The 18,649-nt window shown below is 28.7% G+C and overlaps 2 protein-coding genes across 4 annotated transcripts in view; both read left to right on the top strand.

The window, feature by feature from the left end:
* The first annotated feature begins 12,174 nt into the window (after positions 1–12,174).
* Positions 12,175–13,453, top strand: LOC106294767 (putative uncharacterized protein DDB_G0277255). Its single transcript, XM_013730419.1, has one exon. It carries the CDS (start codon positions 12,368–12,370, stop codon positions 13,247–13,249), a length of 882 nt encoding a protein of 293 aa, XP_013585873.1. The 5' UTR covers positions 12,175–12,367; the 3' UTR covers positions 13,250–13,453.
* Positions 13,454–15,255: 1,802 nt separating this feature from the next.
* LOC106323575 (photosynthetic NDH subunit of lumenal location 4, chloroplastic) overlaps positions 15,256–18,649 on the top strand; it is a 3,755-nt gene continuing 361 nt past the window's right edge. Inside the window, exons 1-5 of one of the 3 annotated variants that reach the window (XM_013761680.1) lie at positions 15,256–15,710; positions 17,709–17,801; positions 17,964–18,024; positions 18,100–18,168; positions 18,259–18,367. In XM_013761680.1, the coding sequence (XP_013617134.1) occupies positions 15,342–15,710; positions 17,709–17,801; positions 17,964–18,024; positions 18,100–18,168; positions 18,259–18,341 (675 nt within the window). In that variant the 5' untranslated portion in view covers positions 15,256–15,341 and the 3' untranslated portion in view covers positions 18,342–18,367. Of the gene's footprint in view, positions 15,711–17,708; positions 17,802–17,963; positions 18,025–18,099; positions 18,169–18,258; positions 18,504–18,649 lie in introns of those variants that run through there. The other 2 variants (XM_013761679.1, XM_013761675.1) reach the window with 2 other exon arrangements.

Genomic DNA, 18,649 nt, shown 5'->3' with positions numbered 1-18,649 from the left:
GTTGTCTCAATTTCATAGCAATTTTATAGTGGTTAGTCCACTAATTTATTGAGTGTATGAAGTTTTACTAAATTAATTGATAAAAAATTAGGACGGTACCCATATACCATGAAAGAGAGTTTAAAATAATTAATACAAATGTAAAATGTGATTAGAAATTTTAAAACAACAGTGAAATATATATGCTTCAGAATATAAAGCATTTACCGAAAAACTCAATAATTTCGTAGGGTACACATAGATTTTGAGAAAAATTAAAAATATCAAAATATTGTCTTAATGCATAGTTGCATCCTGCAATAACATCCGATGATGTTCAAAGATGTTTGAAGCCTCTGTTGTCTCGGTTTCATAGCGATTTTATAGTAGTTATTCCACTGATTTAGTGAGTGTATGAAGTTTTAATAAATTAATTGATAAAAAAAATTAGAACGTTGCTCATGTACCATGAAAGAGAGTTTAACATACATTAATACAAATGTAGAATGTGTTTAGAAATTTTAAAACAATTGTGAAGATGATAGGCTTCAGAATATATAGCATTTCTCGAAAAACTCAATATTTTTGTAGGGGTTAACACATAGATTTTGATAACAATTCAAGAAATATGAAAATATTGTTTTAATGCATAGTTGCATCCTATACTATTATATGATGATGGTCAAAGAGGTTTGTGACTTTTGTTGTCTCCGTTTCTCTAGAGAATAACGATTTTATAGTGGTTAGTCTACTGATTTAGTGAGTGTATGAAGTTTTACTAAATTAATTGATGGAGAATTAGAATGTTACTCATGTATCATGAAAGAGAGTTTAACCTAAATTAATATAAATTTAGAATGTGGTTAGAATTTTTAAAATGACACTGAAGACTATATGCTTCAAAATATAGAGTATTTACCGAAAACTCAGTTTATTCGTAGGGTTTTACACATAGATTTTGAGAAAAAATTTAAAAAATATGAAAATATTGTTTGAATGCATAGTTGCATCTTGTACTATTATATGATGATGGTCAAAGAAGTTTGTGACCTTTGTTGTCTCCGTTTCTCTAGAAAATGGTGATTTTATAGTTGTTAGTCCACTGATTTGATGAGTGTATGAAGTTTTACTAAATTAATTGATAAAAAATTAGATTGTTACCCATCTATCATGAAAGAGAGTTTAAGATTCATTAATAAAAATGTAGAATGTAGTTAGAAACTAAAAAAACAGTGAAGAGTGTAGGCTTCAGAATATTGAGCATTTACCGAAAAACTTAATATTTTTCGTAGTGGTTTTACACATAGATTTTGAGAAAAATTAAAAAAAATGTTAAAATATTGTTTTAATGCATAGTTGCATCCTGCAATATCATATAATGATGGTCAAAGAAGTTTGAAACCTTTGTTGTCTCTGTTTCATAGCGATTTTATAGTGGTTAGTCCACTAATTTTTTGAGTGTATGAAGTTTTACTAAATTAATTGATAAAAAAATAAAACAGTACCCATGTACAGAGAACGAGAGTTTAAAATAATTAACACAAATTTAGAATATGATTATAAATTTCAAAACAACACTGAAGAGTATATGCTTCAGAATATAAAGCAATTACCGGAAACACAATATTTTTGTAGGGGTTCTACCTATAGATTTTGAGAAAATTTTTAAAATATGAAAATATTGGCATAATGCATAGTTGCATCCTGTAATAACATACGATGATGGTCTAAGATGTTTGAAACCTCTGTTATCTCGGCTTCATAGCGATTTTATAGTGGTTCGTCCACTGATTTAGTGAGTGTATGAATTTTTTATAAATTAATTGATAAAAAAAATAGAATGTTGCTCATGTACCATGAAAGAAAATTTAACATACAATAATACAAATGTAGAATGTGTTCAGAAATTTTAAAACAACAGTGAAGATGATAGGCTTTAAAATATAGAGCATTTCTCGAAAACAATATCTTCGTAGGGGTTTACACATAGATTTTGAGAAAATTAAAAATATGAAAATATTGCTTGAAGGCGTAGTTTCATCCTTCAATATGATATAATGTTGGTCAAAGAAGTTTGAAACCTTTATTGTCTCTGTTTCATAGCGATTATATAGTGGTTAATTAGCCACTAATCTATTGAGTATATGAAGTTTTACTAAATTAATTGATAAAAAAATAAAACGGTACCCATGTACCATGAAAGAGAGTTTAAAATAATTAATACAAATGTAGAATGTGATTATAAATTTTAAAACAACACTGAAGAGTACATGCTTCAGAAAATAATGTATTTACCGAAAAACTCAATAATTTCGTATGGGTTTACACATAGATTTTGAGAAAATTTTTAAAATATGAAAATATTGACTTAATGCATTGTTGCATCCTGCAATAACATACGATGATGGTCAAAGATGTTTGAAACCTCTGTTGTCTCGGTTTCATAGTGATTTTATAGTGGTTATTCCACTAATTTAGTGAGTGTATGAAGTTTTAATAAATTAATTGATAAAAAAATTAGAACGTTGCTCATGTACCACGAAAGAGAGTTTAACATACCTTAATACAAATGTAGAATGTGTTTAGAAATTTTAAAACCATAGTGAAGATGATAGGCTTCAGAATATAGAACATTTCTAAAAAAAACTCAATATTTTCAAAGGGGTATACATAGATTTTTAGAAAAATTCAAAAAATATGAAAATATTGTTTTAATGCATATTTGTATCATGTATTATTATATGATAATGATCAAAGAGGTTTGTGACATTTGTTGTCTCTGTTTCTCTAGAGAATAATGATTTTATAGTTGATAGTCTACGTATTTAGTGAGTGTATGAAGTTTTACTAAATTAATTGATAAAGAATTAGAAAGTTACCCATGTATCATGAAATATGGTTTAACCTAAATTAATATAAATTTAGAATGTGGTAAGAATTTTTAAAACAACACTGAAGAGTATATGCTTCAAAATATAGAACATTTACCGAAAACTCAATATATTTGTAGGGTTTTTACATATAGATTTTGAGAAAAAAATAAAAAAATAAGAAAAAATTGTTTTAATTCATAGTTGCATCATGTACTATTATATGATGTGGTCAAAGAGGTTTGTGACCTTTGTTGTCTCTGTTTCTCTAAAGAATAATAGTTTTATAGTGGTTAGTCCACTGATTTAATGAGTGTATGAAATTTTACTAAATTAATTGATAAAAAAAATTAGAATGTTACCCATCTATCATGAAAGAGAGTTTAAGATTCATTAATAAAAATGTCGAATGTGGTTAGAATTTTTAAAATAACACTGAAGAGTATAGACTTCAAAATATAGAGCATTTACCGAAAACTCAATATATTCGTAGGCTTACACGTTGATTTTGAAAAAAAATATGAAAATATTGTTTTAATGCATAGTTGCATCCTGAACTAACATACAATGATGTCCAAAGAGGTTTGGAACCTTTGTTGTCACTGTTTCACAGCGATTTTATAGTGGTTAGTCTACTAATTTATTGAATTTACGATTTTTTACTAAATTAATTGATAAAAAAATAGAACGGTACCCATGAACCATGAAAGAGAGTTTAAAATAATTAATACAAATGTAGAATGTGATTATAGATTTTAAAACAACACTGAAGAGTATATGCTTCAGAATATAAAGTATTTACCGAAAAACTCAATAATTTCATAGGGTTTTACACATAGGTTTTGAGAAATTTAAAATATATGAAGCTTTAATGCATAGTTCCCTCCTGCGATAACATACGATGATGGTCAAAGATGTTTGAAGCCTCTATTGTTTCGGTTTCATAGCGATTTTATAGTGGTTAGTCCGCTGATTTAGTGTGTGTGTGAAGTTTTTAAAATTAATTGATAAAAAAATTAGAACGTTATTCATGTACCATGAAAGAGAGTTTAACATACATTAATACAAATGTAGAATGTTTTTAGAAATTTTAAAACAACATTGAAGATGATAGGCTTCAGAATATAGAGTATTTCTCGAAAAACAATATTTTCGTAGGGATTAACACATAGATTTTGAGAAAAACTCAAAAAATATGAAAATATTGTTTTAATGCATAGTTGCATCATTTACTATTATATGATGATGGTTGTGACCTTTGTTGTCTCCATTTCTTTAGAGAATAATGATTTTATAGTGGTTAGTCCACTGATTTAATGAGTATATGAAGTTTTACTAAATTAATTGATAAAAAAATTAGAACGGTACCCATGTACCATAAAAGAGAGTTTAAAATAATTAATAAAAATGTAGAATGTGATTAGAAATTTTGAAACAACTCTGAAGAGTATATGCTTCAGAATATAAAGCATTTAACGAAAAACTCAATCTTTTCGTAGGGGTTTACACATAGATTTTGAGAAAATTTAAAAAATATGAAAATATTGTTTTAATGCATAGTTACATCCTGCAATAATATACGATGATGGTCAAAGATGTTTCAAACCTCTGTTGTCTCGGTTTCATAGCGATTTTATAATGTTTTGTCCACTGATTTAGTGAGTGTATGAATTTTTAATAAATTAATTGATAAAAAATTTAGAACGTTGCTCTTGTACAATGAAATAGAGTTTAACATACATTAATACAAATGTAGAATGTGTTTAGAAATTTTAAAACAACAGTGAAAAGTATAGGTTTCAGAATATAGAGCATTTATCGAAAAACTCAATAGTTTTATATGGGTTTACATATAGATTTTGAGAAATATTCAAAAAATATGACAATATGGTTTTAATGCATAGTTGCTCATGTACTATTATATGATGATGGTCAAAGAGGTTTGTGACCTTTGTTGTCTCCGTTTCTCTAGAGAATAGCGATTTTATAGTTGTTAGTCTACTGATTTAGTGAGTCTATGAAGTTTTACTAAATTAATTGATAAACAATTAGAATGTTACCGATGTATCATGAAAGAGAGTTTAACCTAAATTAATATAAATTTAGAATGTGGTTAGAATTTTCAAAACGACACTGAAGAGTATAGACTTCAAAATATAGAGCATTTACCGAAAACTCTATATTCTTAGGGTTTTACACATAGATTTTGAGAAAAAAAAATTAAAAAAAATTGTTTTAATGCATAGTTGCATCCTGAACTAACATACAATGATGTCTAAAGAGGTTTAGAACCTTTGTTATCTCTATTTCTCTAGAGAATAATGATTTTATAGTGATTAGTCCACTGTTTTAACGAGTGTATAAAGTCTTACTAAATTAATTGATAAAAAAATTAGAATGTTACCCATCTATCATGAAAGAGATTTTAAGATTCATTAATAAAAATGTAGAATGTGGTTAGAAACTTAAAAAAAACACCAAAGAGTGTAGGCTTCAGAATATTGAGCATTTATCGAAAAACTCAATATTTTCGTAGGGGTTTACACATAGATTTTGAAAAAAAAAATTAAAAAATATAAAAAAAAAAATTTAATGCATAATTGCATCCTGCAATATCATATAATGTTGTTCAAAGAAGTTTGAAACCTTTGTTGTCTCCGTTTTATAGCGATTGTATAGTGGTCCACTAACTTATTGAGTGTATGAAGTTTTACTAAATTAACTGATAAAAAATTAGAACGGTACCCATGTACCATAAAAGAACGTTTAAAATAATTAATATGAATGTAGAATGTGATTAGAAATTTTAAAACAATACTGAAGAGCATATGCTTCAGAATATAAAGCATTTATCGTAAAACTCAATATTTTCGTATGGGTTTACACCTAGATTTTGAGAAATATTCAAAAAATATGACAATATTGTTTTAATGCATAGTTGCATCCTGCACTAACATATGATGATGGTCAAAGATGTTTGAAACCTCTGTTGTCTCCGTTTCTCAAGAGAATAACGATTTTATTGTAGTTATTCTACTCATTTAGTGAGTGTATGAAGTTTTAATAAATTAATTGATAAACAAAATTAGAACGGTGCTCATGTACCATGAAAGAGAGTTTAACATAAATTAATGAAAATGTAGAATGTATTTAGAAATTTTAGAACAACAATGAAGAGTATAGACTTCAGAATATAGAGCATTTATCGAAAAACTCCATATTTTCGTAGGGGTTTACACATAGATTTTGAGAAAAATTCAAAAAATTCAAAAAAGATGACAATATTGTTTTAATGAATAGTTGAATCCTGCACTGTTATATGATGATATGGTCAAAGAGGTTTGGAACCTTCGTTGTCTCCGTTTCTCTAGAGAATATCGATTTTATAGTGGTTAGTCCACTTATTTAATGAGTGTATGAAGTTTTACTAAATCAATTGATAAAGAATTAGAATGTTATCCATGTACCATGAAAGATAGTTTAACATAATTAATAAAAATTTAGAATGTGGTTACAAATTTTAATATAACACTGAAGAGTATATGCTTCAGGATATAAAACATTTACCGAAAACTCAATGGTTCGTTGGGTTTTTTACACATAGATTTTTAGAAAAAATACAAAACATGAAAATATTTTTTAATGGATTTTTGCATCATACACTAACATATGATGGTGGTTAATGAGGTTTGGAAATTTTTTTGTCTCTGTTTCTCTAGAGAATAGCGATTTTATAGTGTTTAATATACTGATTTAGTGAGTGTATTAAGTTTTACTAAATTTATTGATTAAAAAATTAGAACGTTGGCAATAGACCATGGAAAAGAGTTTAACATGCATTAATACAAATCAAATGTAGTTACAAATTTTAAAACAACACTGAAAAGTATATGCATCATAATATAGACCATTTACCGAAAAACTCAATATTTTCTTACAGGTTTACAGATAACTATTAAGAAATATTAAAAAATATGACAATATTGTTTTAATGCATAGTTGCATCATGCACTAACATATGATGATGGTCAAATAGGTTTGGATTCTTTGTTGTCTTTGTTTCTCTAGAGAATATCGATTTTATAGTGGTTACTCCACTAATTTATTGAGTGTATGAATTTGTACTAAATTAATTAATAAAAAATTATTACGGTACTCATGTACCATGAAACATAGTTTAACATAATTAATACAAATTTAGAATGTGGTTAGAAATTTTAAAACAACACTAAAGAGTATATGCTTCAAAATATAAAGCATTTATCAAAAACTCAATATTTTTAAAGGGTTTTACATATAGATTTTGAGAAAAAATAAAAAATATGAAAATATTTTTTTAATGCATAGTTGCAACCTGGACTAACATATGATGATGTCCAAAGAGGTTTTGAACATATTTTATCTCCATTTCTCTAGAGAATAACGATTTTAGAGTAGTTAGTTAAGTGATTTAATGAGTTTAAAAAGTTTTACAAAATTAATTGATAAAAAATTAGAAGGTTATCCATGTACCATAAAAGAGAGTTTAACATACATTAATAAAAATTAGAATGTTGTTAGAATTTTTAAAACAACACTGAAGGGTATAAGCTTCAGAATATATAACATTTACCGCAAAACTCTCTATTTTTTTATGGGTTTACAAATAGATTTTGAGAAAAATTTAAAAATATGCCAGTATTTTTTTAATGCATAGTTGCATCATGTAATAACATATGATGATGCTCAAAGAGGTTTGGTACCTTTGTTGTCTCCCTTTTCTGAAGAATAATGATTTTATAGTGGTTAGTCCAATTTAGTGAATGTAATAAGTTTTACTAAATTAATTGATAAAAAATTAGAACGTTGTCCATGTACCATGAAAGAAAGTTTAACATACATTAATACAAATTTTGAATATGGTTATAAATTTTAAAACAACACTGAAGAGTATAGGCTTCAAAATATAGAGCTTTTACGGAAAAACTCAATATTTTCTTACAGGTTTACACATAGATTTTGAAAAAAATAAATAAAAAAATATGACAATATAGTTTTAATGCGTAGTTTCAATATGCACTAACATATGATGATGATCAAAGAGGTTTGAAACCTCTTTTGTCTCCGTTTCTCTAGAGAATAAAGATTTTATAGTGGTTAGTCCATTAATTTATTTTGTGCATGAAATTTTACTAAATTAATTGATAAAAAAATTAGAAAGGTACCAATGTACCATGAACCAGAGTTTAACATAATTATTACAAATGTAGAAATTTTAAAACAACACTGAAGAGTATATGCTTCCAAAAATAAAGCATTTACCGAAAACTCAATATTTTTGTAGGTTTTTTTAACCTAGTTTTTGAGAATTTTTTTAAAAATATGAAAATATTTTTGTTAATGCATAGTTGTATCATGAACTAAAATATGATTATGTCCAAAAAAGTTTCGAGCATTAGTTATTTCCGTTTCTCTAGAGAATATCGATTTTAGAGTGATTAGTCAACTGATTTTAATGAATGTAAGAAGTTTTACTAAATTAATTGATAAAAATTAGAAGGTTACCCTTGTACCATAAAAGAGAGTTTAACATACAATAATACAAATTTAGAATGTGGTTATAATTCAAAACAACACTGAAGAGTATAGGCTTCAAAATATAGAGCATTTACCGAAAACTCAATATTTTCGTAGGGTTTTACACATCGATGTTGAGAAAAATTCAAAAATTCAAAAATATTATTTTAATGCATATTTGCATCATACACTAACATATGATGATGGTCAAAGATTTTTGAAACCTCGGTTGTCTATGTTTCTCTAGAGAATATCGATTTTATAGTGGTTAGTCCACAAAGTTAGTGAGTGTATGTTGTTTTATTAAATAAATTGATAAAAAAATTAGAACGTTGCCCATGTACCATGAAAGAGAGTTTAAAATACATTAATACAAATGTAGAATGTGGTTAGAAATTTTTAAAACAAAACTAAAGATTATAGGCTTCATTATATAGAACATTTACCGAAAACTCAATATTTTCGTAGAGATTAACACATAGATTTTTAAAAAATTCAAAAAATACGACAATATTAGTTTAATGCATTGTTGCATCTTTTACTAACATATGATGATGGTCAAAGAGGTTTTGAACCTTTTTGACTCTGTTTCTCTAGAGAATAACGATTTTATAGTGGTTAGTTCACTGATTTAGGGAGTTTTACTAAACTAATTGATAAAAAAATAGAACGATGCCCATGAACCATGAAAGAAAATTTAACATACATTAATACAAATTTAGAATGTGGTTAAAAAAAATTAAAACAACACTAAAGAGTATAGGCTTCAGTATATAGAGCATTTACCGAAAACTCTATATTTTCGCAGGGGTTTAACATATAGATCTTAAGAAAAATTTAAAAATATAACAATATTAATTTAATGCATGCATCCCGCACTAATTTATGATGATGGTCAAAGAGGTTTAGAACCTTTGTTGTCTCCGTTTCTCTGGAGAATAACGATTTTATAGTTGTTAGTCCACTGATTTAGTGAATATATGAAATTTTATTAAATTAATTGATAAAAAAACTAGAATGATGTTCATGCACAGAAAAAAAAAGTTTAACATACATTAATACAAATGTAAAATGTAGTTAAAAATTTTAAAACAACGCGAAAGAGTAATATTGATTCTTATTTTCTGACCAAACTCTGCGTCCATCCAAATCTACGCAAACCATTACTCTATATCAATATATGTAATTTGCAAAGAAATCAGGTGAAAACAAATAAATAGCAATTGTCACTTACATGTTTATTCACATTTGTTTTTTTTATCTTATGTTGCAACTGCTCAATGAAAATTTGTAAAGAATCAAATAGTATTATTTTAGTTATAGGATGACATCTAATTATTATGATACCTATTCTTGAATCTGGTCCAAGCTAACTGACCTAATTATGACATCATGTAATAGATTAGCAGATAATAAATTGAACAGCCCATATGCTTTTAATCACTGTTTCCCTAACCTCATAATACTATTAATATTTTTGCATATTAATGTTGTAAATATATTGTAAAGAACAATGGGAGCAAAAAAATTGCAGTTTACATATTTAAAAATCTTAATAGATGACTGTTTACTTTTATAACTTTTTTTTTGTCAACTACTTTTATAACTTTTACTTTCATGTTTACATACCCACAAATAACAAAGAAAGGTAAATAGCAAGATATCGAAGCTTTGTTCTACAAAAAAAAAATGAATATTGAAGATAAGTTGAATACCATCATAAGATGTATTTGCAAATCCTCTTGGAGTGGTTGAAAAAAAAAAAACAAATCATGATCCAAACCAGAAAATCTACAATCAAACTAAATTTGACTATCACCAAAATGTATAATTTAAGGAAAAATGATTGCTGACTACAAGAAGTATTGAATATCACATGGCTAATCATGCGAACTAAAATAATGTATACCTACCTAGATATGCAAAGTATATGTTATGTATGATAACATCTCTAAACTTAATGATGTTATTTACTTAACATCACGAGTTTAATTTCGTCCATCCAAAAAAGATGTAGATGTCAGTAACCGTTTAAATATCTCATTTCATCAATTAAAATATGACCGATCCGGCCGTAATTTAACTAAATAAGATTTTAACCTACGTTTTAAAAGCATAAGAATATATTTTTTTAAAAAAATATGAAAGTACGTAAGATAGTTTTTAACATTTTTATTTTAGTGTATTTGAAAGATATATAATTATATTATTTTTATTTATATTAAATATGAAAGTACGTAAGATATTTTTTAATTTTGTTTTTTAATTATTTTAATTTGTTTTCTTATGAAATTTTAATAAAGCAATTGTAATTCGTTTGATTAACTGTGTGATATATACTTATTTGATACATTTTTAAATGAATGCAATTTTTGTTTATAAAAATATAAATAAAATAATTCATTAATTTAATTAATTTTATATCAAACAAATAAAAAGTTAGAGTCAGTAAATTGACATGAAATAAGTTTATTAATAAAAATGTGATCAAATAAGTATATATTACACAATTAATCAAACGGATTATAGAAATTTTATTAAGAGTTAATAACAAAACAGATCAAAATAATTAAAAACCAAAATTAAGTAATATCTTATATAACTTTTATATTTGACCTGCAATCTGGCTATGGGGTCTCTAAACAACATAGCCAGTCTGATATAAGTAGCTAGGCTAAGAGTCAGACACTAGGCTTCACCGGTAAGGACAACTTTTCTTTTTGAGTTGCTGTATCGGAAAGTCCAATGAATTCCTTTTAGTCGAGTTCTTTCGAGTCAAAAGTTTTCCTAATTTGCTCAGTTGGACTGTGGAAGGATACCCGGTAATGGCCGGGGGGGAAGCAAACGGGAGAACTTCCCAAACATCGAACGAAGAGAGGAGAGATTCAGTAATAACAGAAGAAGAGCTCACGTACCTTAGCCGATCACTCCGGGGCCCACCCCCAATAGACCACTCGCGATCTACACTTTCAGAGGGAGCTCACCTTCTCCGCATTAGCTGCAGGGATCTAGACGAGGCGGGACATAACGGATAGAGAACACATCCCATGTATCAACGGGAACAGGGCGGCTATCGACCTACTTACCGCCTATAACATGCCTACTCTTTCCAAGGAAAGGGATATTTACAAGACTGACAGCTACCCTTGGGACGTGCTTCACTTCAAGGAATCTTGTGCATACACAAAAGCAAGGTAGATAACACTACTTACTGAATGACTCATGACAATTCCCAACCATCGAAACAAGGGAGAGCCTAGGGACCTAGGAGAGCTTGACTCGCTTACGACATACATGAGACCTCAGCAACAACGATTTTAACTATTTATTTTCCTATACTTTTTTTTTGTTGTAGTTGTGGAGATTTGGGTTTTCATTTACTCGAATAAGTTTGACCTGCAATCTGGCTATGGGGTCTCTAAATAATTTTGACCTGCAATCTGGCTATGGGGTTTCTTTGACATCCACATTAATTTTTGGATGAATGAAATTAAACTCGTGATATTAATTACATGACATCATTAAGTTGAAGGATGTTACTATGCATAATATATACTTCGTATTGCTAGATATACATTGGTTTAGTTTGCATGGTTAGTTGACCAATATTTTACGGAGTGGACAATCATTTTTTCATAATTTAATATAAACCAAACCTTAGATACATGTATATAATATATAGAGTAGACAATAGTGGATGGTGGTGGTGGAACCACTTAATACGATTTCACCTTCCCTATATATCTCCCACAGAAAAACAAAATACAATAATTAAAAAATCGTGTCAAACCAAATGTCTTCTTTTTTTTTTTCAAGTGTCAAACTAAATGTCTTATTTACCACAATACCCTATTTGATAAACTCCTAACTCGAGTATCTATTCTCATCCGAATCATTTCTTACGTTTTCTCTCACTAAATTCATACCCAAAGAGTTTTGTATTTTTGTTTGGCCAGAAGAAGATGGAGTCTGGTAATAGTAGTAGCATGCAATCTTCAAGCGGAGGAGGAGGAGGAGGAGGAGGAGAAGAATACGATTCACGCGCCGCCGATCAATCCATCTCAGCCTTCTTCGACCACCACAACCACCACGTGGTATGTTTACCTCGGCCGCAAGAAAACCACATCAACCCCCTTCACTTCGACCACAACAACTCTTTATTACAACAAAATTACTTCAATAATAACAAAAACGGTACCTTCTTGCCAGTAAACCAACAACCCGACCCGGTTACTCAACCTGAACTCCGAACCTTCTCCACTACGTCATCAGTTCCTCCTAACAACGTAGGAGTAATCAAGAAAACCAAGAAAAGATCTCGAGCATCAAGGCGAGCACCAACGACGGTTCTAAAGACGGATACTTCGAATTTCCGAGCGATGGTTCAAGAGTTCACAGGGATCCCATCTCCGCCGCTATTCAACAACAACTCCGTCGTGAACACCACGCGCCTCAACACGTTCCTCGGCTTGTCTTCTTCGTCGCCAAACTCTTACAACAGCAGCAACAACAACATCTTGTTACGACCTTTCGCTCAAAAACTCCTCCCAACGTCTCCTATCCTCTCCGGATCACAGATTCAGCAATATCAAAACCCTAACAACAGTTTTGAGAATATGAGTCTACAGTCTCTTCTTCAAGCTCAGATTTCAAACCCTAGAAGCAATGATCACGATCAGTTTGGTGTTGGTATGTTGCAGAGTCAATCTATTACTCCTCAGACGACGACCACAGTGGCTAACGGGAACAAAACCACGGGTGAAAATGGTGGTTACGGTGTTTCTGATCATGATCATAATATCGACAATACTTGGTTATGTTCATCTTCCGACCAAAGAACATAGAAGTGTTTATATATACATTGTCCGAATTCCGGAATATCCAAGCTAATCTCTTGGCATATACTTATTCATTTCAACAAATTAAAGATAGCATGTATAGGATAATTAAGTTACTAGTTTATGATTCTATATATTTTCTTATGATTAAGCTTTTTGAATAATTAATTTTAATTGTAGGGTTCTTTCAAAATTAGTTAATCCATGCTTCTTCTTTTTTTTTATCTTAGTTTTCCATAGTACCTCTTGGTAAGTATTTGTTAGTAGTTGGATTACATTTAAATCACATTTTCTTTTTATATTCTTATTTAATTCTTATAATAGATAGCACCTTAATCATGTATACGTGGCGATGTGCAATTAATATACGGTCGCTGGATTATGGAATATCTAATTATATATTAGTGCATAGCTTTTTATAGTCGTGGTGATTTGAAATTTGATAAATACTGTTCTCCCATGTGCTTTAGTCTTTCTTTCTTTGGTGTCTTCTTTCGCATCATTAACATTTATTAAGAGTCAAGTTCCCATTATGATATGTAATTCCGTTTGATATTTTATTTCTACAGACTTTACGATCTCATTCTTACCACACCGGTAAATTTGAAATTTGATAAATTCCAAGTAGAATAAATTGAATGCAAAAGGGAACAGTATATGCTGATAACCAATATATATAAAGTGATCATTAAAATGCGATACGTCCATAAAGTTCTTACTTATTTTTTCTTCCATCTCTCTAATTAAAAAAAATTCATTAAATGAACCAAGATTATTCAGCTTTATAACTTTCAACTCTCTAATCTTTAGTAACACTTCAGAGATATGTTGCTTTTTGTTCGATGATTTTTCAACAATGTCATTAGCTACTGTACATAACTCTTTACAAAAACAAACAAACTCTTCTTTTTCACCATCAAAGTTGATGGTCGTAAAACAAATCATGAGATTGATGAGAATATCTTTTGCTTGTTCATGTGTACAAAAGTTCAAACGATTTTTATTTTCTGTCCATGGACCAGTTACACTAATAAGTTATCAATGTGCGCGACATAACCTACATACATCACTTACATTATAGTACATAGAAACTGACCACAATCTGTGTATCTCTATCTAAAAGGAATATATGATGATGATGATGATTATTATTATGGTGGTGGTTATGGTGGACCATGATACTCAGCTATTGTCGCACTAATAGATTTTCTACATCTTCATATGAATGGATCATGCCAATATTCGATGTCATATTTCATTGATAAGCCACTGGAAATATGGGCATCATGTTAATATCCAGCTGATTGGATTCAGGTTCTCTATATTTTGTGGGCCGATTGGCACCCTAACGTTAAAGAGTTTGTTCAAAGGGAAATGAATACTACATTAACATCAAATGGGATGGCAATCTAATATAACTGTTACGAATCCCTATCGCAAAATAAGATGAAATCTAGGATTATATATAAGAGATATAGCTTAAGTTGGTTTTGAATTACAAGTTTGTAAAACTAAGTGAAAAATGTAAAATACACATTTTTGTATAGTATATATTATTATTGTTTTACAATATGAAATTTTTTATAGGAATACATGTGGTATAGACTTTTAGCAATGTTACATCTTGGATGAAAATCTCGGTGGCTTAATTCTCTGAATGCAGATGAGGCAGCTGGGAGTTGTTAGTGAATGGTAATGGATTAGGTTCTATTTTTTGACACTTTGTTTTAGCTTCAAATATTTTCAGCTTTCGATAATGTATCTTCCTTCTAATGGTCCATTTGGTCTTAAATATAATTATGTCAAAGGATATGACTAAACACCCAACAATAGAAAATGATAACGTAATTTAATTGGTTTATGGGTCTAATCACTCAATAGTTTTAACTATAGACAATGTCCAATAATTCGCTAAAATTTTGGGTTAATCAAAATAACAAAAATATATTCATAGTATTACTATTACATGGCAGGTGGGTCCTACAATCATATCCACTTTGTATTTTTTTGCCAGTTGCACTCTCAGAAGATTAAAGACCAAACGCTTCCTCTTCCCACGGATAAGGAAGAAGAGAACGAAGAAAGCTCGGATCCAACAATGGCGATTTCTACTTTAACACTCACATCATCTCACTACACGCGTTCCTTTAGACCCACCATCTCTTCTTCTTCTTCGTCGTCATCGTCATTCTTATGTCTCTGTTCTTCTTCTTCTTCTTCCACCGATTGCCAGCAGAAACAGAGGAGCTTCACCGCCGCGAAGAAGAACGTTTTCGGAATGGGTTTAGGCCTTTTAGCTGCCACGATTCTCTCTATAACGCCTCTGGACGCAGACGCCACGAGGATTGAGTACTACGCCACTGTTGGAGACCCTCTCTGCGAATACAGCTACGCAAAATCAGGGCTTGGATTCTGCGATATCGCAGTTGGGTTCGGTGATAAAGCCCCGCGTGGCGTACTCGTCAATGTAATAAATCCATCTCTCTTTTAACGGTTTATCACTTACCATGTTTTACGACAATTTGATTAATTATTTATTTTTATTTTTTTTGGTAAAATTTTGATTAATCAAATTAATCAAAACTAGATTTTGACACGCACAACACAACCGTGCGGGTTTTTCATTTTTATACTTAAATATTTTAGTTTATATCTATTCTTGATACAAATATATGATGTTTATGGGTTGTTCACACATATTAAGAGAAATTAAATATTTACTTTTATCTATTATTTTTTGTTTTTCTTTTAGTTAGTTTAAAGTTTTATTTGATTTCCAATAAAATTCAACCACTTACATTTTTACATTTTGATTAATATTTTATTTTTAAAGCAAATTGCATTAATTAAAAATAGAACATCATATATTTGTATACAAATAAAAAAGCTAAAACATCATATATTTGTAGACCGAGGGAGTATAACAAAATTTACAAATAACTTAATATAATTTCGTGTTATATAGTATGTAATTTTATAATAGCTATGTTTACATGGCTTATATATTATTACTATAAATTTTGTATTTTTTAAAAAAGAGGTATTTTGAAAACATTATTATGTAGAATTACTACTTTACATATTTTTTTAAAAAAATTTAAAATTATATGGAAGCAAATTAAATTGGACCTACATAATAAAGAATAAATTTTTAATTCAAAAAAAAAAATAAAGAATAAATTTTTTGAGATACTGTTAAAAACAATTATTTTTAAAGAGAAGCGATAATACATTGTACTTCAAAATAATTTTGTACTAAATGTCATTTGTGAGAAATACACTAATTGGATAACATATCTTTTGTTAGTTTGAAACTAAGTTTGCATTTAGTTATTAAGCAAATTAATATATTCATGAGAAAACATATTTGAAAATTATTTTGCATTTAATTTATGCTAAATTATGATTCGTCTTTCAAAGCTAGATTTCTTTTTACTAATATTTTTTATGCTTATTCATTTTAGATAATATATTATTGTATATACAAAAATCTAAGATATGTTAATTTTTAGACATGTATTATATGGTTTGCTAATTTTAAGACGTTCTTTCATCATATTATATTTTTAAAATAAATAGTTTATATTTATGAAAATAAAATTTATAAATTTATCAATTAAATATACTTTTATCATATTTATTTAAGTATAATAATTGTATTTTAACATGATCATGACTATAAAGTAGATAAAATAGGATATAATTTATTTATTTTTCATTTTATAAACGATAACTTAAAATACATTAAATTATTGTTAAAATATTTTTACACAGATTTATTAGAATTTTTTTAATATAATATATAAATATATATTATATTTAAAATGAAAATATATTATGATTAAAGTAGTTACAAAGATTTTATATTATTAGCTTTAAAGAAATACATGTTAATTTTTATACATGTCTTATATAGTTTGCTAATGTTAACCCATCTTGCCAACGTATTAGATTTTATTTTTGAACATAAATATTTTATACTTAAGAAAATAAAATTTATAAAATTTATAAATTTAATACAATTTTATTATATTTTGCTCAATATAATAATTTTCTTTTAATATGATTGATTATGATTATATAATAGATAAAATATTATAGAATTATTTTATTTTTCATTTTATAAACGATAACTGAATATACTAATGTATAATAATATTTCAAACTAATTTCGAAATTAGTTTGAAATATTATTATACATTAGTATATTCAGTTATCGTTTATAAAATGAAAATATATCAAAAGATATTATGATTAAAGTATTTTAAAGATTCTATGTATTATCAGTCTTAAAAAAATATATTTACTAAGATTTCTAAGTGATGGTCCAAATTAAAAAATCACACATGAAAGAAGTCATGACTTCTATTTTAATATATAAGATTTTATTAATTATTTTGTGTTGCATACGTAAGCATTTGCAAAACGTTTTGGTTCAGAGTTTGAGAATTTGGTGTTTGGGCAGGTCCATTACACGGCTAGGTTTGCAGATGGAACGTTGTTTGACAGTACATATAAGCGTGCAAGACCACTTACTATGCGGATTGGTGTGGGCAAGGCAATAACCTAACCCAATGATTATCTTAGTTAGTTAGATTATAAAAAAATATCTTAGTTAGATTACATTCTCTTCAAAGTTTAGAGGTGTTCTAAGCTGGATTTAATTATTTTAATTTGATGTACTGAGAAATAAAATGATGTTACTCTTTGTGATTATTAGGTTATAAGGGGTCTCGACCAGGGGATTCTTGGAGGCGAAGGAGTACCTCCTATGCGAGTAGGCAAGTAGTAGTCTATTTTTCTTACGTTCGGAGTATATGTCTTTTATTAGGCTGAAACCAATGTTTTATTTACAGGAGGAAAGCGTAAACTTCAGATTCCACCTAAGCTAGCTTATGGACCAGAGCCTGCAGGATGCTTTTCTGGTACTTTTCACCATTCTTTGTATATGTGTTTCTGCTCTATGCTCATAGCAATGATATATATATTTGGGACTGTCGTATTGGTTAATGCAGGTGACTGTAACATACCTGGCAATGCAACTTTGCTATATGATATCAATTTTGTTGAGATCTACCCTGGAAGTAACACAAGATGAAGCCTGCCAACCTCCAGTTTCGTTCGGTAAAGGAAGAAATAACTATGTATATCGCCAGATTCTCTAGCTCTTATCATATGTAAACATTGACATTTTTCAACTATAACCCAATGAGTAGCTTGCTCTTGAAGAATAAGACAACTCATATACGTAATTATGGTTGAGTTATGACCTCGGTAAATCATGTAAGGTGGAGAAGCGCGTGTTAGGTTAGATTCAGTCTAGGTCATTTGATGTAGCCTGTGTCACAAAGATGTTGCGATGTGATTGTTCATTCGGCGTCATGTCTCTGTTTTTGGTCCCCCCCC

Source organism: Brassica oleracea, chromosome C1 (assembly GCF_000695525.1).
Source record: "Brassica oleracea var. oleracea cultivar TO1000 chromosome C1, BOL, whole genome shotgun sequence".
Classification (NCBI taxonomy): Eukaryota; Viridiplantae; Streptophyta; class Magnoliopsida; order Brassicales; family Brassicaceae; genus Brassica; species Brassica oleracea.
Note: the sequence above shows the minus strand (reverse complement) of the source record. Positions and strands in the feature narration are given on the sequence as shown.